Below are 27,930 nucleotides of genomic sequence, written 5' to 3' on the forward strand. Positions count from 1 at the left end.
ATCACTGAGAAAAATCCTTGCTAGGCAGCCTAGTCACACCTTCGTGAAGCTTCTGGATATGACAATTAGAAACATTCAAAAACGGTTACAAATTAAATAATTACAAGCAAACATACAAAATCACTTAAGATACTTTACCTGAATGTTAACCTTTAGGGAATCCTTTACCTTGATTCCCAAGTTTCTTTGCAGCTCTGTTTTCTCAATTTGCTTCCCGCTAAGAAAATAGTTTATGCCTTCATTCCTTTTAAAAGGTGCATGACCATAAACTTCTCAACACTGTATGCAATCTGGCACTTCTTTGCTCATTCTCCTTACCTGTCCAAGTTCTTCAACAAACTCTCTGCTTCCTCAACACTATCTACCCCTCCACCTATCTTTATAGGATCCAATGCAGCACAAAAAGAACACAATAAAAATCACAATAAATACAAGTTCATAAGTTAGCTTATATACATAGATTGACTGCATGTCCATAAAGTAACCAAGGCATGGGAATGTCAGTACGTAAGGTGACTCAGGCAGGAAATGATGATGTAGTCGTGGTGGAGAGTGAGGAGTGAATTAGTGGGTGGAGGTGCTAATCAGCCTAACTGCTAGATGAAAGTAACTGTTTTTGAATCTAGTGGTGCTGGTGTGAAATGCTACTTAGCCTCCCCACTGATGGTAGTGGGACAAACAGTCCATGAGAAGGGTGGGTGGGATCATCCATTATGTTGCCACTTTCTGTATATAGGTCCTTGATGGCAGGTAGGCTGTGCCAGTGATGAATTGAGAAATTTTGACAACTGTTGTAGAGTCTTCCTGTCCACCTCAGTGCAGTTTCCATACCATGCAATGATGAAGCACGTTAGGATGTTTTCTACTGTGCATCTGCAGAAGCCCATGATTATAGATGTGCAAAGTCCAACTCTCTTCAGCCTGTTCAGAAAGTAGAAGCATTGATAAGCTTTCCTGTTGTGTAGGATGTGTTCTGGAACCATAAAAGGAAGTACATGTAGGGGAAATGATGGTGAGAATTTCCCTTTGCTTTATAATGAGGCAGTTTTTTACATTTTTACAATTGTAAGATGCAATGCTTTGCATATTTAATTTATAATGTTATGATCAACATGAGAGAGACTAATTCTATGGCACAGAAGGACACATGAATGAAGGCAATCTGCTTCACTGTGATGTTGATCAATAGCCTACAATCTGTAAATGAAAGACAGAAACATAGAAAGCCTACAGCACAATACAGGCCCTTCGGCCCACAATGCTGTGCCAAATATGTACATACGTAAAAATTACCTAGGGTTACTCATAGCCCTCTATTTTTCTAAGCGCCATGCACCTATCCAGGAGTCTCTTAAAAGACCCTATTGTATCCTCCTCCACCACCATCACCAGCAGTCCATTCCATGCACTCACCACTCTCTGTGTAAAAAATTTACCCCTGACATCTCTTCTGTACTTACTTCCAAGCACCTTAAAACTGTGCCCTCTCATGTTAGCCATTTCAGCCCTGGGAAGAAGCCTCTATCTACATGATTAATGCCTCTCATCATCTTATACACCTCTAATAGGTCACCTCTCATCCTCCGTCACTCAAAGGAAAAAAGGCCAAGTTCACTCAACCTGTTCTCCAAAGGCATGCTCCCCAATCCGGGAAACATCCTTGTAAATCCTCTTTGCATCCTTTCTATGGTTTCCACATCCTTCCTTTAGTGAAGTGACCAGAACTGAGCACAGTACTCCAAGTGGGGTCTGACCAGGGTCCTATATAGCTGCAACATTACCTCTCTGCTCCTAAAATCAGTCCCACAATTGATGAAGGCCAATGCACCGTATGCTTTCTTAACCACAGAGTCAACCTGCACAGCAGATTTGAGTGTCCTATTTACTCGGACCCCAAGATCCCTCTGATCCTCCACACCACCAAGGGTCTTACCATTAATACTATATTCTGCCATCATATTTGACCTACCAAAATGAACCACCTCACACTTATCTGGGTTGAACTCCATCTGCCACTTCTCAGCCAAGTTTTGCATTCTATCAATGTCCTGCTGTAAACTCTGACAGCTCTCTACACAATTCACAACACCTCCAATCTTTGTGTCATCAGTAAATTTACTAACCCATCCCTCCACTTCCTCATCCAAGTCATTTATAAAAATCACAAAGAGAAGGGGTCCCAGAACAGATCCCTGAGGCACACCACTGGTCACCGACCTCCATGCAGAATATGACCCATCTATATCCACACTTTGTCTTCTGTGAGCAAGCCAATTCTGGATCCACAAAGCAAGGTCCCCTTGGATCCCATGCCTCCTTACTTTCTCAATAAGTTTTGCATGGGGTACCTTATCAAATGCCTTGCTGAAATCTATACACACTACACCTACTGCTCTACCTTCATCAATGTGCTTAGTCACATCCTCAAAAAATTCAATCAGGCCCGTAAGGCACGACCTGCCTTTGACAAAGCCATGCTAGCTATTCCTAATCATACTATACCTCTCCAAATGTTCATAAATCCTGCCTCTCAGGATCTTTTCCATCAATTGACCAACCACTGAAGTAAGACTCACTGGTCTATAATTTCCTGGGTTATCTCTACTCCCTTTCTTGAATAAGGGAACAACATCTGCAACCCTCCAATTCTCCAGAACTTCTCCCATCCGCATTGATGATGCAAAGAGGCTCAGCAATCACTGGAGGCTCAGCAGGTCGGGCAGCAGCCGTGGAAAAGATCGGTCGACGTTTTGAGCTGGAACCCTTCGTCAGGACGAAGGGTTCAGGCCCGAAACGTTGACTGAACTTTTCCACGGATGCTGCCCGACCTGCTGAGTTTCTCCAGCATGTTGTGAGTGTTGCTTTGACCCCAGCATCTGCAGATTATTTTGTGTTTACTAGAGGCTCAGCAATCTCCTTCCTTGCCTCCCACGGTCCTGGAGACCTATCCAACTTGATGTTTTCCAAAACCTCCAGCACATCCTCTTTCTTAATGTCTATATGCTCAATCTTTTCAATCTGCTGTAAGTCATCCCTACAATTGCTAAGATCCTTTTCCGTAGTGAATACTGAAACAAAGTATTCATTAAATATCTCTGCTATCTCAGAGATACTACATCGCATTTTTTAATATACAGTATTTCTGTTTTTGCATTTTTTAATCTATTCAATGTATGTATACTGTAATTGATTTACTTGTTTATTTATCATTATTATTTTTATTTTATTTTTTTTTCTATGATAGATGATGTATTGCATTGAACTGCTGCTGCTAAGTTAACAAATTTCACGTCACACGCTGGTGATAATAAATCTGATTCTGATCTCGTCGGGTCCCAGTGACTTATCGACCTTGATGCTTCCCAAAAGCTCCAGCACATCCTCTTTCTTAACCTCTATATTCTTAAGCTTTTCAGTCCACTCTAAGTGATCCCTACAATCGCCAAGGTCCTTTTCCGTAGTGAATACTGAAGCAAAGTACTCATTAAATACCTCCACTACTTCCTCCTGATCCATACACACTTTTCCACTGTCACACTTGATTGGTCCTATTCGCTAATGTCTTATCCTCTTGCTCTTCACATACTTGTAGAATGCCTTGGGGGTTTTCCTTCATCCTGCTCTCCAAGGCCTTCTCATGGCCCCTTCTGGCTCTCCTAATTTCATTCTTAAGCTTCTTCCTGCTAGCCTTATAATCTTCTAGATCTCTATCATTACCTAGTTTTTTGAACCTTTCATAAGCTCTTCTATTCTTCTTGACTAGATTTACAATAGCCTTTGTACACCACGGTTCCTGTACCCTACCATCCTTTCCCTGTCTCATTGTAGTATACCTATGCAGAATGCCACGCAAATATCCCCTGAACATTTGCTACATTTCTGCCATACATTTCCCTGAGAACATCTGTTCCCAATTTATGCTTCCAAGTTCCTGCCTGACAGCTTCATATTTATCATTACTCCAATTAAACACTTTCCTAATTGGTCTGTTCCTATCCCTCTCCAATGCTATGGTAAAGGAGAAAGAATTGTGATCATTATCTCCAAAATGCTCTCCCACTGACAGACCCGACACCTGACCAGGTTCATTTCCCAATATCAGATCAAGTACAGTCTCTTTCCTCTTGTAGGCTTATCTACATATTGTATCAGGAAACCTTCCTGAACATACCTAACAAACTTCACCCCATCTAAACCACTTGCTCTAGGAGATACCAATCAATATTTGGGAAATTAAAATCTCCCACCATGACAACCCTGTTATTATTACACCTTTCCAGAATCTGTCTCCCTATCTGCTCCTCTATGTCCCTGTTACTATTGGGTGGTCTATAAAAAGCACCCAGTAGAGTTATTAACCCCTTCCTGTTTCTAACTTCCACCCATAGAGACTCAGTAAACAGTCCCTCCATGACTTCCCCCTTTTCTGCAGCCGTGACACTATCTCTGATCAGCAGTGCCACACCCCCACCTCCTTTGCCTTCCTGCCTGTCCTTTCTGAAACATCTAAAGCCTGGCACTCTAAGTATCCATTCCTGCCCCTGAACCATCCAAATCCCTGTAATGGCCACAACATCATAGCTCCAAACACTCTAAGCTCATCCGCTTTGTTAATGATGCTTCTTGCATTAAAATAGACACATCTCAAACCATTGGTCTGAGCACATCCCTTCTCTATCAGCTGCCTATCATCCCTCTCACACTGTCTCCAAGTTTTCTCTATTTGTGAGCCAACAACCCCTTCCTCCGTCTCTTCAGTTCATATAACCACATAACAATTACAGCACGGAAACAGGCCATCTCGGTCCTTCTAGTCCATGCCGAACGCTTATTCTCACCTAGTCCCATCTACCTGCACTCAGCCCATAATCCTCCATTCCTTTCCTGTCCATATACCTATCCAATTTTTTTTTAAATGACAACATTGAACCTGCCTCTACCACTTCTACTGGAAGCTTATTCCACACAGCTACCACTCTCTGAGTAAAGAAGTTCCCCCTCATGTTACCCCTAAAGTTTTGCCCCTTAACTCTCAACTCATGTCCTCTTGTTTGAATCCCCCCACTCCCAATGAAAAAAGCCTACCCCGTCAACTCTATCTATTCCCCTCATAATTTTAAATACCTCTATCAAGTACCCCCTCAACCTTCTATGCTCCAAAGAATAAAGACCCAACTTGTTCAACCTTTCTCTGTAACTTAGGTGCTGAAATCCAGCTACGTTCTAGTAAATGTCCTCTGTACTCTCTCTATTTTGTTGACAACTTTCCTGTAATTCGGTGACCAGAACTGTACACAATACTCCAAATTTGGCCTCACTGATGCCTTGCACAATTTTGACATTACATCCCAACTCCTATACTCAATACTCTGATTTATAAAGGCCAGCATACCAAAAGCTTTCTTCACCACCCTATCCACATGATATTCCACCTTCAGGGAACTGTGCACCATTATTCCTAGATCACTCTGTTCTACTGCATTCCTCAATGCCCTACCATTTACCATGTATGACCTATTTTTATTAGTCCTACCAAAATGTAGCTCCTCACACTTATCAGCATTAAACTCCATCTGCCATCTTTCAGCCCACTCTTCTAACTGGCCTAAATCTCTCTGCAAGCTTTGAAAACCTTCTTCATTATCCACGACGCCACCTATCTTAGTATCATCTGCACCCTAAGTAGCCATTCCTGCTCAGTTCCCACTCTCCAGCAATTCTAGTTTAAACTCTCCCCAATAGCCTCAGCAAACTTCCCCGCCAGGATATTGGTCCTCCTTGGATTCAAGTGCAACCTGTTCTTTTTGTACTGGTCACACCTGCCCCAAAAGAGGTCCCAATAATCCAGAAATCTGAATCCCTGCCCCCTGTTCCAATCCCTCAGCCATGCACTTATCCTCCACTTCACTCTATTCCAGTACTCACTGTCACGTGACACAGGCAGTAATCCCTTTGAAGTCCTGCTTCTTAACTTCCTTCCTAATTCCCTGTAGTCTGTTTTCAGGACCTCCTCCCTTTTCCTACCTATGTCACTGGTACCAATATGTACCACGACCTCTAGCTATTCATCTTCCCACTTCCGGTTATCGTGGAAGCGATCAGAATCGTCCTGGACCTTGGCTCCTGGGAGGCAAACTACCATCCACGTTTCTTTCCTGCGTGCACAGAATCACTTGTCTGATCCCCTAAATATAGAGTCCCCTATTACTGCTAACTTCCTCCTTTCCCCACCTTTCTGAGCGAGAGGGCCAGACTCTGTGTCAGAGGCGCGGCCACTGTTGCTTCCCCCAGTTAGACTGCCACCCCCCAACAGTACTCAAACAGGAGTACTTATTGTTAAGGGGTCAGTCACAGGGGTACTCTCTTCTTCTGACTCCCGTCCTTCCCTCTTCTGACTGTTACCCACATCTGTCTCCTGAGGCTCCAGTGTGACTACTTGCCTATAGCTCCTCTCTACCACCTCCTCACTTTCCCTGACCAAACGAAAGTCATCGAGCTGCAGCCGCAGTTGCCTAACCCAATCCCTAATGAGTTGCAGCTCGACACACCTGGCGCAGATGTGGTCTTCTGGGAGGTTGGGAGTCTCCAGGACTTCCCACATCTGACACCCAGCACAGAACACCGGCTTCACAGATATACTTCCTGTTTCTACTCTTCAGAGATAACATACCTGGCCTCATCCTGTTATCACTGAAGCCCGTTGAACCAAAGCCCTCCTACTCTGTCGCCCACTCAGTAAAGCTGTCTCCTTTTAAACCGCACCGGTCTAACTCTCTGATGTCCACGTGCTTGCGCAGTCACCTCTCGATCCTGAAAAGACTAGTTCAACCAGTTAGCAGTATTGATCAAACAGATAAATCTCTAACTTTCCACAGCACAAATTATCAATACTACTCAGTTTCCACAGTGATGAGAAAATCAAAACTGAACATGTGATTAATTTCCCAAGCAATCATATTTATCTTAAGTTATAAACATTTTCAGTCTAAAAATACACAAAGATTGATTGTATGCCTTGTTGCTTAAATATCAACCTCAAATTCAAAGCCAAGACTGAAATTTCAAGACTTTGGTACAAAAGTTCATAAGACACTCATTAACTGTATTCCTTAGTTGCAATTCATACAGCTATTTTCACAAGCCTAGGATTTTCCAAAGTGGTCTGACTAATGAAGCACTTTGAAAGCATATTCAGTGCTGTAATGTAGGAAATATGACAACTAGCAGTGTTAAGTGAAGTAACACCAACAACAATGTGACAATAATCTGAAGAGATGGTGTTCGAAGTACATATTTTGGCCAGGAAATCAAGTAGAATTCCCTTATTCTTCTTTGAAAAGGTGCAATAGGATCTTTTCTACCTTCTTATATTATGACTTAAAAGTACATGATAAAATCTAATGCGTGGTATTTTCACATTAAATATGCAAAATACCTGTTAGCTAATACTTGTAAGTAAACAGTTGTGCTGGGGCAGGCTCCTAAGCAATTGATTTTAGAAAAAGCTTTCAGTTGGCCACTTGTAATCTGAAATCAGCCCAGACTCAGTATTTTTACCTCTGAGTCAGTAAATGCTAGGTATATTATGCATTTCAATGTCTAAACACAAAATCCACATTGACCTCCAATACATTACCGAGAAAGTTTTACATTGCCAATTATACTATATTTTCAATGAGATTATTAAGTCTTCAACTCTTTCAAGTTGCTATAATAGATCTAATGCTGCTTTCTGAAGAGGAGCAGAGAACTTCTCTGCTGGACTGTATTTGTATATGTGTATCTGAACTCTAATCATAAACCATACTATCTGGTCATTATTATTCACTGTTTAGGGAACCATACTGTGTAGAATATGCTGCTGCTTTTGCAATGTTTTTACAGTGACTATATTTCAGAAGAATGTCATTGACTATTGAAGGGTTCTAAGAATTTTTTGATTTTGGAAGTTGCTGTGCTTAGTTTTGGTGAAAATGGAGCATTAAGCTATAAGTCACACGTCTATTTATTTTACATAAAGTAGAAAATGTGTTTGTGCCAAAGACTAGTTTGATGATCTTTGCTTACTTTTGTTGCCCTAGCAACTTCCAGTGATGAGCAATTTAAAATAGCCTTCAAAGAGGGCATTCTTTTAATACATGTGGAGATAGGCAAATATAAATATACCAAAAAAGACTGGAAAATGTCTATTAGTTGACACATCTGAAGCAGTGATTGCTCAGCAATGATGAATGTTTTGGACAACATAATACCTTGCTTTCCCTCTATAAAGTTCCAGTAAAATTTTTGCATGTCTCTAGAATTTGCTCCTTTATTTCAGAATTCTTTTTTTAAACCATAATATGGCTTAATGTCATGTGCACTGATCTCAAAATTGGGAGAAGTGAGTACAATTATAGTTGCTTCCAGAATCTAATCTAAATAGAACTGGCCTGGGTGGAGCCCCTGTTCTCCAAATTACTATTCTGTTGCCTTTGCTAAATGCTGCATTTGTGAAATTGAATGCCAAGCATTGAGAGCTTTTTAAACCCCATAACAACTTTCACAAATGAAGAATATCCATTTAGTTTCAGAAGTAGTCACAATCATGGTTCATCAAAATTCACAAAAGTATGATTCATGTTGGCTTTGTCCTACCATCCCCAGCTTCATGGTGACCAGCCTTCAGCCAATTTGATTCATTCCACATGACACCAAGAAACAACCAAGAGCTCTGGATGCAATAAGAGATATGAGACCAAACAACCAGTAATAGTCATGTTGTTCAAGGCCATCTGCATCTCAAGCCAAACTATTCTAGCGCAACTCCAGCTGTAGCATCTAACCAACAATGTGGAAAATTTCTCAAGTAAGTCTTGTTCATAAGTAGGACAAATTCAGCCAAGCTAATGACTGCCCAATCTGCATAGTGACAACTCATCTGCACAATGCAATCAATAATGCTATCAATAAGTACTTACCAATAATCTACTTACCACTTCCCAATTTGAGTTCCCAGTCAGCACTTATCAATTACCTGCTCACTACTAACCAATTTGAGTTTCACCAGATCTCTTTACAGCCTTGGTCCAAAGTTGAACCAAAAACTGAATTCCAGTTATAAGGTGAGAATGACCATCGCAGACATCAAGGCAGCAATGTCAGAATGTGGCCAATGAAATCTTGATAAAATGGATCGATGGGCATCATGAGAAATTTAAGAGCCCGATAATTGACAGTATACATTGACATTTAGAACACAAGATATACAAGCAGAATTAGGCCTTTTGGCCAATCAACTCTGCTCTGCCATTTCATCATGGCTGATCCCACTTTCCTCTTAGCCCCAATCTCCTGTCTTCTTCCCATATCTTTTCATGCCCTGACCAATCAAGATTCTATCAGCCTTACTGACCTGGCCTCCACAGCTGCCTATGGCAAACAATTCCACAGATTCACTACTCTTTGGCTAAAGAAATTTCTCCTTATCTCCATTGTAAAAGAATGCCCCTCTATTCTGAGGCAGTGTCCTCTGGCCTTAGACTCTCCCACCATAAGAAGCACCCTCTCCACCTCCACCCTATCAAGGTCTTTCACCATTCGATATCTTCCGATGAGGTCACCCCTCATTCTTCTAAATTCCAGTGAATACAGGCCCAAAGCCATCAGAGGCTCTTCATATGACAAACCATTCAATCCTGGAATCATTTTTATGAACCTCCTTTGAACCCTCTCCAGTTTCAGCACATCCTTTCTAAGATAAGGAGCCCAAAACTGCTCATAATACTCCAAATGTGGCCTCACCAGCACTTTATAAAGTCTTAACATTACATCCTTGCTTTAGTAGTCTAGTCCTCTTGAAATGAACGCTAACATTGCATTTAACTTCCTCACCACCGACTCAACCTGCAAGTTAACCTTTTGGGAATCCTGCACAAGGACGCCCAAGTCCCTTTGCACCTCATTTTTTGTATTTTGTCTCTATTTAGAAAATGGTCAATTCATTTCTTCTACCAAAGTGCGTGACCATACACTTCTCGACACTGTATTCCATCTGCCATTTCTTTCCCCATTCTCCTAATTTGTGTAAGTCTTTCTGTAGCCTCTCTACTTCCTCAAAACTACCTGCCCCTCCACCTATCTTCATATCATCTGCAAACTTTGCAACAAAGCCATCAATTCCATCACCCAGATCATTGACACATACTGGAAAAAGAATCAGTTCCAACACAGATCCCTGTGGAACTCCATGTACCTGGCAGGCAGCCTTTATTCCTACTCTTTTCCTCCTGCTAATCAACCACTGCTTTATCCATGCGAGAATATTTCCTGTAATACCATGGGCTCATAGCTTGTTAAACAACCTCATGTGATACCTTGTCAAAGCCTTCTGAAAATCCAAGCACACAACATCAACCAATTCTCCTTTGTCTATCCTGCTTGTTATTGCTTCAAAGAATTCCAACTGATTTGTCAGGCAAGATTTTCCCTTGAGGAAACCATGCTAATTGTGCTCTATTTTATCATGTGCCTCCAAGTTCCTTGAGACCTCATCCTTAGTAATCGACTCCAACATCTTTCAAACTACTGAGGTTAGACTAACTAGCCTTATGGCCATGATCATACTGAATGGCGGTGCAGGCACGAGGGGCCGAATGGCTTACTCCTGCACCTATTTTCTATGTTTCTATATTTTCCTTTCTTCAGCCTCTCTCTCTTCTTGAAGAGCAGAGTGACATTTACAATTTTCCGGTCTTCTGGAACCATTCCAGAATCTAGTGATTCTTGAAAGATCATTACTAATGTCTCCACAATCTCGTCAGCCATCTTTTTCAGAATTCTGGGGTGTACAACATCTGGTCCAGGTGACTTATCTACCTTCAGACCTTTCAGTTTCCCAAGAACCTTCTCTCTAGTTATGGTAACTTCAATTTGTCAGAGTCCAACCGACAAAGATAACACTAAGGTAACACAGCAGCAGTTTCATAGTGCAGAGTAATTAGTCTAACCATCTTCAAGCTTTTTTCTTAAATAGTGACCTTTCAACCATCTTAATTTAAGAAGTGAGGATGCTGGCAGATGTTCACATGATATTCAACTCCATTCTATATCTTGAAAAAATGAAGCAGCCCATCACACATAAAATTTTGGAGGATCTCATAAGGCAGCATGGTGCCTTACTTGCTGAGTTCCTCCAGCATTTTGTATATGTTTCTCAAGATTTTCAACATCTGCAGAATCTCTTTTGTTTATGAAGCAGGCCAAGCCTGAATGCAGCAAAACACAGATTATACTTCAAGCATAAGCTAATAAATAGAAAGTAACGTTCATGCCACAAGGTATATTTTAGATATGAGAGTCTATCCACCCAGATTTGATAGTTAACGACATTATTATTACAAAATTTCCTGTTATCTGCATCCTAGTCATCACATTGTCCAGAACAGGTAAAATATTGTATCTCCAAGAGAGGTTAAAGATCAAGTGTTTTGCAGTGAATGACTTACCTCTTGCAGCCCCAAAGCCTTTACAACATGCGCAAGGTACAATTCAGAATTATAATGGGTTTCCTCCTGGATGAGTGTAGCTCAAGAAACTTACCAACATACAGAATAAAGCAAACAACTTCACTCTAAATTTCCCTACATGAACACTGGGACACATTGGCTGTAATGTGAATGACAGCATCTTACCTGGCTACCCTGATACCACTTCCCAAACTAGTGACTTCAGGCACATGGAAACATCACCACTTGCAGACTCCCGCCCAATTCACACATCATCCTGACTTGTAAATATATTATTCCTTCATTGTCATTGGCCTCAATCTTGGAATACCCTGCTCAACTGCACTGAGGGAGAACCTTCACTGTAAATTCTAGTGTTCCAAAAAGGAAGCTAGCTTACTATCACCTTCTCAGTGGTACTTAGGGATTGATCATAAATTTGCGAGCAACGTCCAGAATCATAAAAAGTATTGAATGCACCACAGCTTGAGAAAAAGCTTCAATTGTGTTTTCCTTAGGTTAAAATATTTTTTTTAATTTAAGAAATAATGCAAGCTATTTTAATGAGGTATATAAAAAATGGACTGCAGCAGCCACCTTTTAACTCTGTGTATCTGTATATAGATGTACTGATGGGTATATTCAGAACAGGAATTCGATAAGACTACAGAATTTTAAAATTCCTACCATTTGCATTCAGTTTCTCTAAGTTTAATATACAAAAGGATCTAAGACACCTGAATGTCTCTTTGGTTTAGGTATAACTTTGCTGAAGGGTTGGTTTAAGTAGCAAAGATGTCCCATTTGGGTACGCTCTGTTCATGGCTTGAGAATCCAAACCAGCATTAGAATCCAGTGCTGTAAGAACTACCTCAAAACATATAGGCAGATCAAAAACATAACTAAGTTTCTATTTAATGTCATTATTATATGTGGTGTCTTAAAGATTGATGGATCCAAAAAACATTCCTATTTTGTGGTTTTGGGATGGTAATTTTTTCTGCTGATTAATAGAGCAGCTGTGGATTTATTTTCTATTCTATTTATTCTCCAAAAGTTAATCAAGCTTAGCAAGTGACAGCTATGTCTCTGAATCAATCACCTCACGCATATATCAAAGTAAATCAAGTGACTTTTTAATACAAAGCACCTCAATTATGCTTCATACAAAATGCTAGAGGAACTCAGTAGACCAGTCAGCATCTATCAAAATGAATAAACGGTCAACTTTTCAGCTAAGACCCTTCTTCAGTACTGGAAGGTGGGGAGTGGATGCCAGAATAAGAAGGTGGGGAGAGAAGGAAGACAAGCTAGAAGATGATAGGTGAAGTCAGTTGGGTGGGAAAGGTAAAGGACTGGAGAAGAAGGAACCTGATAGGAGAGTGGACCATGGGAGAAAGGGAAGAAGGAAGGACATCGGGAGATATAATAGGCAGGTGAGGAGAAGAGGTAAGAAAAGGGAAGGCGGAGGGAATTTTTTACTGGAAGGAGAAATAGATGTTCATGCCATCAGATTGGAGGCAACCCAAACAGAATATGAGGTGTTGCTCCTCCTTCCTGAGAGTGGCTTCATCATGACAATAGTGGAGGCAATGGACTGACATATTGGTATGGGCATGGGGATTGAACTTAAAATGGTTGGCTGCCAGGAAATTCCACTGCTGGCGGATGGAGCAGAGGTGCTTTAAAAAAATCCTCCAATTGGGATTGGGAGTACCGGATACAGATGACCCCAACAGATTCACAGGTGAAGTGCTGTCTCTACTGGAAGGACTGTTTGGGGCTAAGAATGGAGGTAAAGGAGAAGGTAAATGGGCAGGTGTAGCATTTTGGTTGCTTGCATGGGTATGTGCCTGAAGGGAGATTAGTGTGGATGGACAAGTGGACAATGGAATCACTGAGGGCATGATCATTGCAGAAAGCAGAGGGTGAGGAGGAGGTAAAGATGTGTTTGGTCTTAGGATTCTGTCGAAGATGGCAGGCATTGTGGAGAATGATATGTTGGACGTGGAGGTTCACTTGATGGTAGGTAAGGGTAAGAGGAACTCTATACCTGCTAAAGCGGTGGGAAGATGGGTTCTGGGAAATAGAGGAGATGTGGGGGAGGGCAGCATCAATGGTGGAGGAAGGGAAACCCATTCTCTGAAGAAAAGGACATTTCTGATGTCCTTGAAAGGAAAGCCTCATCCTGGGATATGGTGGAGATGAAGAAACTGAGAAAAGGGAATAGCATTTTTACAAGAGACAGGGTGGGAAGAGGTGTAGTCAAGATAGTCATGGGAATTGGTAGGTTTATTGAAAAGTGGACAGTTTGTCTCCAGACATGGAGATAGAGAGATCGAGAAAGGGATGTGTTAAAAATGGATCAAGTGAATTTAAGGGCAGGGTGGAAGTTGGAGGCAAAGATGATGAAATTGTTGAACTCATCATGGGTGCATGAAACAGCACTAATGCTGTCATCAGTGTAGCGCAGGAAGAGTTGGGGAGCATTACCATGTAAGGCTTGGTACGTGGACTGTTCTACGTAGTCAGCAAAAAGAAAGTCATAGCTGGAGTCCATGCAGGTGCCCATGCTACCCATTGAGTCTGGAGAAAGTACGATGAGCCAAAGGAGAATCTGTTGAGAGTGAGGACCAGTTCTGCCAGACAGAGGAGCGTGGTTGAGTCTTTTGTTGAGAAAGAATCCGCCAGCTTTAAGGCCTTCTTGATGGTGGAATAGGAGTGTGCACAGGGACTGGGCATCAATTGTGAAATTGAGTTGGTCAGGGACAGGAATTGATTGGTGTTGAGGACATCGCAGTCTATTATCTTAACATGTGATACTGGTTGTTATATTTCACCGATTCAAGTGAGTGCTAATGTTATTTTCTACTGTGAATATTTATTTCCAGAATCATTTTTCTGAGCATGCAACAGAAATTTTTAGCATTCTGTCAAAATCTTCACACATTCTGTGGATTGCTTATAAAGCACATCTGAGTTGTAGAAGTGTCTTCGCCTGTTATATAATTAGCACCAGATCTTCAACATTTATATATCTCTTAGGGCTAACATATTTAGAAATTATGTTAACATTTGCAGTTTGTATGAAATTATGCAAGTTCCTTTGTCTGCCTAGATTTGGAAGTGGGAAGTTAAAAGAATAGGATAGTTACATCTATCCTAGTGAAGTGGAAACTAAATTAATATTTGTAATAGAGATAGCAAATATGAAAGGGAATGCTTGGGAAAGAGAGACACTTTTTGTTAATAAGAATACACAAAGCATTATGAGGATTGAACTGAAATTTGAAGTATATGCAGTATTTGAAGTATATAATCAGTTTGGGGACATGTTTCATGGCAATAGATGACAAAAAACCTGAAAGATTTGCAATAGTATAATTTTTTTCACAGAGACAGGCCCCTACAAAAATGCCAAACATGTCTTATCTTTGGAAAATAATACAGCAATTATAGGATGAATGAATAAGCTTGAAATAGAACTCGGTAATAAACTTTCAAGGATTACTGATTAGCTGTACATGGCAGATGGAGAGCTATTCGGGCTGATAAGTGGGGCTGGGAACCTTGTAACACACTGAGCAAAAAGAATTTTCGACATCTTGAGAGGAGGTATGATTTGGTCAGGCAAAACCTTAAGGGAGGCCTGAGAAAAGTGAAGAATTTACTCATGTCAGGAACTCTCTTTCACAAATGCAAACCGAAGAGCAGGTTAAGTTGAAAGGATAGAATAAGATAGAGATCAGTCAAAGAGGAGTGCTTGAGACATATGAACTGAAGTCCCATGTATTTGACTATATTTTGAATTTCAGTTTTTTTAGGCCACATAATTTTAATTGTCCTATACTGGAAATTGTTCAAAATTGGTTCAATTTTCTGTTGTTCATGTAAGCTAATTTGAGTTGGTAATGATCACAAAACTAATATGATTAATATGATTAGCAATTTTTGAACTGAGGGTGATATTGGGCAGTTATATTTTCTTTTTGTAAAGTAAGTACTTAGTGCAATGTTTACACAAGGGTTCATAGTTGTCTTTCTATGTGATGGAAATAATACAGAAGAACACTTGGAAATATTCTTTAGCAATAACGTAAAAAATTGCTGGGTCACTTTGACAGTCATAGTCACAAACAATACAGCATAGAAACAGGCCCTATGGCCCACATAGACCATGCCAAACCATTATCCTGCTCAGTCCCAGCAACCTGCACCCGACCATAGTCCTCCCATTTGAATGTTGAAATAGAACCTACAGCCACCACTTCTGCTGGCAGCTCATGGCACACTCTCACCACTGTGTGAGTGCAGGAGCTCCCCCTCATGCTCTCCTTAAATGTTTCACCTTTCTTTCTTAACCCATGACCTCTAGCTTCAGTCTCACCCAACCTCCGTGGAAAAAACCTGCTTGCATTTACCTTATCTATACCCTTCATAGTTTCATATACCGCTATCAAATCTCCTCTCATTAAAGTCCTAATCTATTCAACCATTCCCAAAAATCAAGTCCTCGTGTCCTGCCAACATCCTAGTAAATTTCCTTTTCACTCTTTCAATCTTACTGACAATTTTCCTGTCAGTAGGAGAACAACACTGCACACAGTACTCTAAATTATGCCTCAACAACATCGTATATAACTTCAACATAACCTCCCAACACCTATACTCAGTACTTCGATTTATGAAGGCCAATGTACCAAAAGCTTTCTTTATGATCTTACCTACCTACATCGCCACTTTCAAGGAATTATGGATCTGTATTCCCAGATCCCTCTTTCTACCTTATAACGTTAAATTAAAGCATGTGTTGTTTAGCAAGTCATTACTAATAATTCAGATCAATTAAAAACCCCGTGTTTTTCCTGTTAACAAAGAATTGAGAAATTCCAACTATGAAAACTATTTTTACCTATTACATGTATGTTATTACAGCTACTGTAGATCACCAAATCTTCTTCCCCTTCATGATCATAGTGTGGCAATGAAAATGTTTCTTTTCTTTTTTACAGGACTGTTATTTCATGTCTCTTTAAAACATATCTAGCAACTCTATAGTGACATCATCAGTGTCCTCAACTTCAGTATCCACACAACTAAAACAGCCTCCAAGAATGTTACAGCCAATTCTTCATGGCAAGGCTTCTTCCTACTTTTACAAGCTGACCTATTATGTTCCAAAAACTGGCGCAGCACATCACACAGACCAATCTTCCATCCGTGGACTCACTTTACACCGCACGCTGTCGGAGCAGTGCTGCCAGGATAATCAAGGACACGACCCACCCAGCGAACACACTTTTCGTCCCTCTTCCCTCCGAGAGAAGGCTCAGGAGCTTGAAGACTCGTATGGCCAGATTTGGGAGCAGCTTCTTTCCAACTGTGATAAGACTGCTGAATGGATCCTGACCCAGATCTGGGCTGTACCCTCCAAATATCTGGACCTGCCTCTCAGTTTTTTTGCACGACCTTACTTTCCATTTTTCTATTTTCTATTTATGATTTATAATTTAGTTTTTAATACTTACTAATTTTTACTATTTTTAATATTTTAATATTTGATATTTGTAATCCAGAGAGTGGGAAGCGCAGAATCAAATATCGCTGTGATGATTGTACGTTCTAGTATCAATTGTTTGGCGACAATAAAGTATAAAGTATTAAAATTCATGATGCAATATTACACGAAGACACAAGAAGAAAAAAATATAATTATTTTCACCCTCTCTAATCCCCAATCTCTTTATGTTGCATTAATTCTCTCTAATTAATCAATATTGTCGTGGGCATATAGAGTCATAGAAAAGTACAGCACAGAAACAGGAGCTTCAGCCCACCTAGTACGTGCTGAACTCATCGACCTACACCTGGACCATAGCCCTCCATACCCTGCCATCTATGTTTCTATCTAAACTTCTCTTACATGTTGAAATCCAGTTTGCATGCAACACTTGCGCTGGCAGCTCATTCCAGAACTTCACGACTCTCTGAGTGAAGAAGTTTCCCCTCATGTTTCCCTTAAACTTTTCACCTTTCACCCTTAACCTATGTCCTCAAGTTGTAGGACCAACCAAACTCATTGAAATAAAACCTGCTTGCTTTAGTCTATCTATAACTCACACAGTTTTGTATACCTCTGTCTTCTACGTTCCAAAGAATAAAGTCCTAACCATTTAAAATGTTCCTTATAACTCAGGTCCTCCAGTCCTGCCAACATCCTTGTAAATTTTCTTTGTACTCTTTCAACATTATTTACATCTTTCCTGTAGGTAAGTGACCAAAGCTGCACACAATACTTCAAATTAAGGCTCACTAACGTCTTATACAACTTCAACATAACATCCCATCTCCTGTACTCAATACTTAACAGATGCTTTACACAGAGCCAACGTTTACGAAGGCCAATGTGCCAAAAGCTTTCTTTCCAACCCTATCTACCTGTGCCACCATTTTCAGTGAATGATGCAACTGGATCCTCAGATCCCCTTTTTCTACTGCACTCCTCGGTACCCTACCGTTCATTGTGTAAGACCTATCCTGATTGGTCTTACTGTACTGAAGTGCAATGACTCACACTTATCTGCCATTTTTCAGCTCAGTTTTCCAGCTGGTTCAGATTCCCCTGCAAGTTCTGATAGTTGTCATTGCTGTCCACTACACCCCCAATCTTGGTGTCATCCAGAAATTTGCTGATCCAGTTAACCATATTATCATCAAGATCATTGATACAGATGATAAACAACAGATCCAGCACCAATAACTGCAGCACTCCACTAGTCACAGGCCTCCAGTCAGAGAGGCAACCAACTACTACCACTCCCTGCTTCTCCCATAAAATCCAATTTACTTCCTCGTCTTGAATGCCAAGAAACTGAGCCCTCTTGACCAACCTCCCATGCAGGACCTTGTCAAATACCTCGCTAAAGTCTATGTAGGCAATATCAAGTGCCTTGCCTTCATCAACTTTCCTAGTAATTTCTTCAGAAAACTCTATAAGATTGGTCAGAGACAACTTACCACGCTCAAAATCGTGCTGACCATCCCCAATCTGTCACTGTCTATCTAAATACTCATCTCTTTCCCACTACTAATGACAGGCTAACCAGTTTATAATTCCCTGTTTTATTTTTAGAGCTTTTCTTAAACAATGGAACAACATTGGGCATCCTCTAATCCTCTGGTACCTCATCTTTTGCTATGGATGACTTAAATATCTCTGCTAGAGCCCCGGAAATTTCTGCACTTGCCTCCCACAGGGTCTGAAGGAACAGCTCATCACACCCTGAGGGTTTATCCATCCTAATTTGTCTCAACACAGCAAACATCTCCTCCACTGTAGTCTGTATAGGGCCTACGACCTCACTGCTGCTTTGACTCACTTCTGTAGATTCTGTTTCCATCTCCCGAGTAAATACAGATGCAAAAAATCCATTTAATATCTCCCCCATCTCTTTTGGCTCCATGCATGGATTACCATTCTTATCTCCCAGAGGACCAATTTTGTCCCTTGCAATCCTTTTGTTCTTAGCTTATCTATAAAATCCCTTCAGATTCTCCTTCACCTTGTCTGCTTGGGCAACCTCTTGCCCCCTTCCCCCTGCTGATTTCTTTCAAAAGTGTTCTCTTGCATTTCTTATACTTCATAAGTACCTCATTTGTTCCTACTTGCCTATACTTGCTATGCACCTCCTTTTACCTATATCTCATAAAAAGCAAGGATCCCTAAACCTGTTAACTTTACTTTTTACTCTTACGGGTACATACATGCCTTAGGCTCTCAAAATTTCACTTTTGAAGGCCTCCAACTTATCAAGTACACCTTTGCCAGAAAATAGCCTGTCTCAATCCATAATTGCTAGGTCCTTTCTGATACCATCAAAATTGGCCTTTCTCCAGTTCAGAATCTCAACCCAAGGACCAGATGTATCCTTCTCTATAAGTACCTTGAAACTAATGGCATTATGCTCATGAGATGCAAAGTGTTCCCCTGCAAAAACCTGTCACCTGCCCAGTTTCATTTCCTAATAAAAGATCAAATATCACACACTTTTTTGTTAGGACTTCTATGTATTGAATAAGGAAGCTTTCCTGAATACATTTGACAAACTTTATCCAAACTAGTCCTTTACAGTATGGGAGGCCCAGTCAATATATGGAAAGTTGCATTGAAATATACACAGCTCAGAACGTTAGTTGCACCATGCTGAAACTTTGTCTGGGGTCCTAACAACATCTGTCTCCACAACTTCTCCACAGTCCGTTCTGGCACTCTGGTTCCAATCCCCCTGCAACTCTAGTTTAAACCCCACCTCTGTGCAGCACTGGCAAACATTCCCATTAGGATATTTAGTCCCCCTGAATAAAGCCAGAAAGAAATGGAATTTGCAGTATGTTGGGAAACATAATCAGAACAAATAAATATCAGATGCTGGAAATCTGGAACAAAAATAGAAAATACCAGGAACAGTTTACAAGAAAGACAGCAGCAATGAAGAGAGAAGTCACTGATATTTGGGAGCATCTTTTCCTTGAAATGAAAACGTCAGAAACAAGCATGTTTAAAGTTTGGTGGCGGGGGAGGACGGGTATAGGAAATGTCTGTGGTAGGTTCAGAGAACAACAAAACGCTGCCTATCGCATACGCATCTACCTCATTCCCTTTAATCCCACTTTGACTTTGATACTACCTTGTTTACTAGACTTAACAACGTTCATTTTTTTTTTAAATTTCAGATTTCCATCAACTGTATTGTTCTGCATCTCATGGTCCCAACATATTTTTGTCTTTCTTCTCTCTAACTGCTGGCACCAAATATAATTTTACCTTGGAAACCTTGACCCTAACTTATCACAAACATTATTTTTCTCTTCACCTCTTCCCCTCCAGACAAATTAAATCACCCACCTTTTTCGATTTTCCTTTGATGAAAAGTCATTAAATTGAAATATTAACTCTGTTTCTCTCTCCACTGATGCTGGCAGACTGGCTGAACAGGTCAGGCACTTACTTTTGGGTGCTTTGATGTCAGGTGACATCTGAAGAGGGGAAGGTAGGATTCACTAAGGATGACTTTCACCTAGAAACTGTTTAACATGCTGAAAGATTTCAGATTTTAGGTTAAAAACGACTTTGTTAATTTCAGTGGTATGTTATATGTTAATTTCTCAATTTTTGTAATTACTATTATAAACCATGACCTGAAGTTACAAGGAGGAAAGGTCCTATTTTGTGTCCATGGAATACAAACTCATCTAATTGAGCTAAATTTTACAAACAAAAGGATCTAGTTACATTTCTTTTCAAATTTGATATCGCAAATACATTGACTACCGTAACCCCGATGTGGATACTCATTCCACTCAATCAACTTCTTTATCACAATATTCTGTGAGACTGAACACTACTAACGTTTGCCACCTACTGAAAACTAACAGAAATTGCAGTGTTGGGTGAGTTTTTGTCTGGTATAAAAATCTGACAGTGGAAGAGTAGTTCTTCATTCCAGCTACAAATTCATCCATAGTCTCATAAACCATTATCAGCGTCTGCAAAGCTGAGCTAACAGATTAGATAAAGTGAAAGAAACAAAAGACAACCTTTGGTGCTTGGTTATGCTATACCTGTAGCTTCTTTTTAAAGCTTTCCAAACTTCCTTCCTGTGCACCTGGATAGATTGGCATATGGCAGTAACTGATTATACTTTGGCTTTACAATCAAGGGAAGATTCTGGGGCTGAATCACTGCTTCTTCCCGTAGACGATGAATATGTTACATCTAGAAATGGTGACAACAACTTCTGTGCACAGAACTACACAATGAGCCCTCAAATTTGCAAGTCCACTGAGAATCAACTCAGATCAAGATCACACAACACTTTTTAATTCAATCTTTACTATCAGATAGCCTCCTACTATCAGAATCATCCAAGTTTTTCACCTTTGAGAGCAGTAAGCCTCGTACCGATAATCAAGGTTTGAGTTAATGGTAGGAGGTAGACTGAAAACTCCCTTCACTATTATGATTAATTTCTGATTTTAGCTGTTTTTTTGTTTTGTTGGCATGTTTGTGTTCTGTTAGCACAACTCAGTACATGGCCTATCAGAAGCGTCAACAGAGCTCTACCAAGAGGGTCTCTCGCAGGTCGGTGGCAATTATTTAATAACGGAGCTTTGAGAGCATTTGTCCATTGTATGTGGCCTAACAGTGGCATCGACAGAGTTCTACTAAGAGGGATTTCTCGCAGGTCGGTGGCAGTTGTTTAAAAAGGGAGCTTCAAGAGTGTTTGTCCATTGTATATGGCCTATGAGCAGCGTCAACAGAGCTCTATGAACTAAATAAAAGTACAGAAGGGATATGCGGAGCGGCCATTGTCAGGGAGGCCATTGGTGGGGGTGGTGAGAGTAGAAGCGACATGCTTTAGCACAAAGGAGGCTTCAGCTCGGAAGAGACGTTGGCTCTGTGTAAAGCATCTGCTAAGGTTTCCTTTTTGTTTCTTTCCCCTCTCTTACTGTACCATTTAAATGGCCGCGGTGCGCTCTTTGTGTCTGATGTTGGAGTCTTGGGAGACCCAGAGACTCCCGGGGAACTACATCTGTATGATGTGCATCCAGCTGCAGTTCCCTGAAGACCGTGTTAGGGATCTGGAGCAGCATCTGGATGACCTTCGGCTTGTATGAGAGAACGAGGATATAATTGATCAAAATTACAGGGAAGTAGTCACCCCTAAGTTGCAGGAGGCGAGTAGCTGGGTGGCTGTCAGAAGAAATGGAAATAGGTAGTTAGAGCAAAGCACCCCCGTGGCCATTCCCCTCAAAAACAAGCATACCACTTTGGATACTTTTGTGGGGTATGACCTCTGGGGAGTTCTGTGGACATGAACGGGACACACAGATGGTATGTTGCCTCCCAGGTGCCGGGGTCAGGTATGTCTCAGATCGTATCCACAACATTTTAGAGAGGGAGGGGGAGGGGGAATATGTCTTGGTACATATTGGAACCAATGATATAGGAAGGAAGAGCAATGAGGTCCTGAAAAGAGAATTTAGAGTGCTGAGAAGCAGGACCTCCCTCTGGATTGCTGCTTATGCCATGCACCAGTGAGGGTAGAAACAGGATGATTTGGCAGATAAATGCATGGCTGAGAAGCTGGTGTAGGGGGCAGGGCTTCAGGTTCTTGGATAATTGGGATCTCTTCTGGGGGAGGTATAACCTGTTCAAAAGTGATGGGTTGCACCTGAACCTGAGGGGGACCAATGTTCTCGCAGGCATGTTTGTTAGAGCTGTTGGGGAGGATTTAAACTAACTTGGGGGGGGGGGGTAACCCAGAGTGAAAGGACTCAGGAAAGGACGGATGATAAAAAGGTAAAATAGCATGCAGTGAGATTTTCAGGAAGGGCAGAAAGGTGATGGGTCTTAGTTGCAACCAAAAGGCTTAGTATCAAACATTAGAGATGCAGAGTTAGAAAGAACAGCAAATACGGTATTCAAGGTGTTGCATCTAAATGCAGGTAGTATAAGAAATAAGGTGGATGATCCTTTGCAATATTACAGATTGCCAGTTATGATGTTCTGACCATCACTGAATTGTGGCTGAAGGATAGTTGTTGGGAGCTGAATGTCCAAGGTTACACGTTATATTGGAGAGATAAGAAGGGTGGCAGAGGGGGTGGTGTGGCTCTACTGGTAAGGAATGGCATCAAATCAGTAGAAAGATGTGACATAGGATCAAAAGATGTTGAATCCTCATGCGTTGAGTTAAGAAACTGCAAGGGTAAAAGAACGTTGATGTCAGTTATATACAGGCCTCTCAACAGTGGCTGGAAGGTGGACCACAAGTTGCAACAGGAAAAAGAAAAGGCAAGTCAAAAGGGCAATGTTATGGTAATCGTGGCAGATTTTTACATGCAGATCAATTGGGAAAATCAGGTTGGTAATGGGTCTCAAGAGAGTGAGCTTGTTGAATGCCTAGGAATTGGCTTTTTAGAGCAGTTTGTCACTGAGCCTATGAGGGGATGAGCTATACTGGACCGGGTGTTATGTAATGAACCGGAGGCGATTCGGAAGCTTAAGGTAAAAGAACCCTTAGGAACCAGTGATCACAATATGATTGTATTCAACTTGAAATTTGATAAGGAAAAAGTAAAGACTGATACAGCAGTATTTCAGTGGAGTAAGGGAAATTACAGTGGTACGAGAGAGGAGTTGGCCAAAGTAAATTGGAAGGAGCTGCTGTCAGGGATGTCAGCAGAGCAGCACTGGTGTGCGTTTCAGGGAAAAATGAGGAAGGTGCAGGACTTGAGTATTTCAAAATTGAAGAAATACTCAAATGGCATAATAGTACAACAGTGGCTGACAAGTCAAACCTATTGTAAAAGTAAAACAAAGGGCATACAACAAAGCAAAAATTAATGGGAAGACAGAGGATTGGGAAGATTTTAAAAACCTACAGACAGCAACTAAGAAAATCAATAAAAGGGAAAAGATGAAATATGAAAGCAAGCTAGCAGATAATATCAAAGTGGATAGTAGAAGCTTTTTCAAGTATGTAAAAAATAAAAGAAATTGAAAGCTTAAGTTAGGAATGTTTGTTCTCAGAGAAATGTACAGAAGAAATGTGGCAAATGTTCAGGGGATATTTGCGTGGAGTTCTGCATAGGTACATTCCAATGAGACAGGGAAAGAATGGTAGGGTACAGGAACCATGGTGTACAAAGGCTGTTGTAAATCTAGTCAAGAAGAAGAGCTTATGAAAGGTTCAAAAAACTAGGTAATGATGGAGATCTAGAAAACCATAAGGCTAGCAGGAAGAAGCTTAAGAAAGAAATTAGGAGAGCCAGAAGGGACAATGAGAAGGCCTTGGCGGACAGGATTAAGGAAAACCCCAAGGCATTCTACAAATATGTGAAGAGCAAGAGGATAAGATGTGAGAGAATAGAACCAATCAAGTGTGACAGTGGAAAAGTGTGTATGGAACCGGAGGAGATAGCAGAGGTACTTAATGAGTATTTTGTTTCAGTATTCACTACGGAAAAGGATCTTGGCGATTGTAGGGATGATTTGCAGCGGACTGAAAAGCTTGAGCATGTAGATATTAAGAAAGAGGATGTGCTGGAGCTTTTGGAAAGCATTAAGTTGGGTAAGTCACCAGGACCAGACAAGATGTACACCAGGCTACTGTGGGAGGCGAGGGAGGAGATTGCTGAGCCGCTGGCGATGATCTTTGCATCATCAATGGGGACAGGAGAGGTTCTGAAGGATTGGAGGGTTGCAGATGTTATTCCCTTATTTAAGAAAGGCAGTAGAGATAGCCCAGGAAATTATAGACCAGCAAGTTTTACTTCAGCGGTCGGTAAGTTGATGGAGGTCTTCATCGACGATGATGATAGACGAACAAGTTGATGGAGGAGATCCTGAGAGGCAGGATTTATGAACATTTTGAGAGGCATAATATGATTAGGAATAGTCAGCATGGCTTTGTCAAATGCAGGTCGTGCCTTACGAGCCTCATTGATTTTTTTGAGGATGTGACTAAACACATTGATGAAGGAAGAGCAGTAGATGTAGTGTATATGGGTTTCAGCAAGGCATCTGACAAGGTACCCCATGCAAGGTTTATTGAGAAAGTAAAGAGGTATGGGATCCAAGGGGACATTGCTTTGTGGATCTAGAACTGGCTTGCCCACCGAAGGCAAAGAATAGTTGTAGACGGGTCGTATTCTGCATGGAGGCTGGTGACCAATGGTGTGCCTTGGGGATGTGTTCTGGGACCCCTTCTCTTTGTGATTTTTATAAATGATCTGGATAAGGAAGTGGAGGGATGGGTTAGTAAATTTGCTGATGACACAAAGGTTGGAGGTGTTGTGGATAGTGTGGAGGGCTGTCAGAGGTTACAGCAGGACATTGATAGGATGAAAAACTGGGCTAAGAAGTGGCACATGGAGGTGGTTCATTTTGGTAGGTCAAATATGATGGCAAAATATAGTATTAATGGTAAGATTCTTGGTAGTGTGGAGGATCACAGGGATCTTGGGGTCGAAGTCCATAGGACACTCAAAGCTGCTGTGCAGGTTGACTCTGTGGTTAAGAAAGCATACGGTGCAGTGGCCTTCATCAATCGTGGGATTGATTTTAGGACCCGAGAGGTAATGTTGCAGCTATATAGGACCCTGGTCAGACTCCACTTGGAGTACTGTGCTCAGTTCTGGTCGCCTCACTACAAGAAGAATGTGGAAACCATAGAAAGGGTGCAGAGGAGATTTACAAGGATGTTGTCTGGATTGGGGAGCATACTTAATGAGAATAGGTTGACTGAGTTCGGCCTATTTTTCTTGGAGCAACGAAAGATGAGAGGTGACCTGATAGAGGTGTATAAGATGACCCAAAGGTACATAAGTCACCCAGACCAGAAGGATTGCACCTAGGGTTCTGAAAGAGGTCACATTAGATATTGTGGTGGCAAAAGAAATGATCTTCAAAAAATCATTGGACTCTGGCATGGTGCCAGAGGACTGGAAAATTGCTAATGCTACTCTACTCTTTAAGAAAGCAGGAAGGCAGCAGAAAGGAAATTATAGACCAGTTAGCCTGACCTCAGTGGTTGGGAAGATGTTAAGAGTCAATTGTTAAGGATGAGGTGATGGAATCTCTCTGAATGTGATCAAAACAGAAGAGATGGTTGTTGACTTCAGGAGGACACGGAATGACCACTCTCCGCTGAACATCGATGACGACTCCATAGAGATCGTTAAGAGCACCAAAATTCTTGGTCTTCACCTGGCGGAGAATCTCACCTGGTCCCTCAACACTAGCTCCATAGCAAAGAAAGCCCAGCAGCGTCTCTACTTTCTGCAAAGGCTGAGAAAAGTCCATCTCCCACCCCCTATCCTCACCACATTCTACAGAGGTTGTATTGAGGGCATCCTGAGCAGCTGCATCACTGCCTGGTTTGGAAACTGCACCATCTTGGATCGTAAGACCCTGTAGCGGATAGTGAGGACAGCTGAGAAGATCATCAGGGTCTCTCTTCCCATCATTACAGACATTTACACCACACGCTGCATCCGTAAAGCAAACAGCATTATGAAGGACCCCACGCACCCCTCATACAAACTCTTCTCCTTCCTGCCATCTGGCAAAGGGCACTGAGGCATTCGGGCTCTCATGACCAGACTAAGTAACAGTTTCTTCCCCCAAGACATCAGACTCCTCGATACCCAGAGCCTGGACTGACACCAACCTACTGCCCTCTACTGTGCATATTGTCTTGTTTATTATTTATTGTAATGCCTGCACTATTTTGTGCACTTTATGTTGTCCTGGGTAGGTCTGTAGTCTAGTGTAGTTTTGTGTTGTTTTACATAGTTCAGTTTAGTTTTTGTATTGTTCATGTAGTACCATGGTCCTGAAAAACGTTGTCTCGTTTTTACTGTGTACCGTACCAGCAGTTATGGTCAAAATGATAATAAAAGGTGAATTGACTTGACTTGAGTACTTGGTGACACAGGACATGATAGTACAAAGTCAGCATGGTTTCCTTCAGGGAAAATCCTGCCTGACAAACCTGTTGGAATTCTTTTAGGAGATTACAAGTAGGATAGATAAAGGGGATGCAGTGGATGTTGTATATTTGGACTTTCAGAAGGCCTTTGATAAGATGCTACACATGAGGCTGCTTACCAAGTTCAGAGCCCACGGTATTACAGGAAAGTTACTAACATGGTTAGAGCACTGGCTGATAGGTAGGAGGAAGTGAGTGGGAATAAAGGGATCCTTTTATGGTTGGCTGCCAGTGACTAGTGGTGTTCTGCAGGGGTTGGTGTTAGGACCATTTCTTTTTATACTGCATATAAATGATTTAGATGATGGAATAGATGGCCTTGTTGTCATTTTGCAGATGATACGAAGATTGGTGGAGGGGCAGGTAGTGTTGAGGAAATAGGTAGAATGCAGAAGGGCTTAAACAGATTTGGTAATGGGCAAGGAAGTGGCAAATGAAATACAATGTTGGAAAATGCATGGTCATACACTTTGGTAGTAGAAATAAGTGTACGGACTATTTTCTAAACGGGGAGAAAATCCAAGAACCTGAGATGCAGGGGGGCACCCTGAAGGTTAACTTGCAGGTTGAGTCAGTGGTGAGGAAGGCAAATGCCATGTTATTATTCGTTTCAAGAGGTCTGGAATACAAGAGCAATGATGTGATGCTGAGGCTTTATAAGGTACTGGTGAGGTCTCACCTTGTTTTGGGCCCCTCATCTTAGAAAAGATGTGCTGGCATTGGAGAGGGTCCAAAGGAAGTTCACAAGGATGATTCCAGGAATGAAAGGGTTATCATTCTGGGTCCATACTCGCTGGAATTTTGAAGAATGAGCGGCGAGCTCATTGAAACTTTTCAAATGTTGAAAGGCCCAAACAGAGTAGATGTGGAAAGGATATTTCCCATAG

General features: G+C 41.3%; 1 protein-coding gene across 8 annotated transcripts in view; it reads right to left on the bottom strand.

The window, feature by feature from the left end:
- Positions 1–27,930, bottom strand: part of trappc9 (trafficking protein particle complex subunit 9) — a 711,836-nt gene that overhangs the window by 30,673 nt on the left and 653,233 nt on the right. Inside the window, exon 22 of one of the 8 annotated variants that reach the window (XM_072255653.1) lies at positions 860–921. The exons of the other annotated variants lie outside the window; for them this stretch is intronic. Within the exon in view, the coding sequence (XP_072111754.1) occupies positions 917–921 (5 nt within the window). The 3' untranslated portion in view covers positions 860–916. Of the gene's footprint in view, positions 1–859; positions 922–27,930 lie in introns of those variants that run through there. 8 annotated transcript variants of the gene reach the window in all.

This window comes from Mobula birostris, chromosome 1 (genome assembly GCF_030028105.1).
Source record: "Mobula birostris isolate sMobBir1 chromosome 1, sMobBir1.hap1, whole genome shotgun sequence".
NCBI lineage: Eukaryota > Metazoa > Chordata > Chondrichthyes > Myliobatiformes > Myliobatidae > Mobula > Mobula birostris.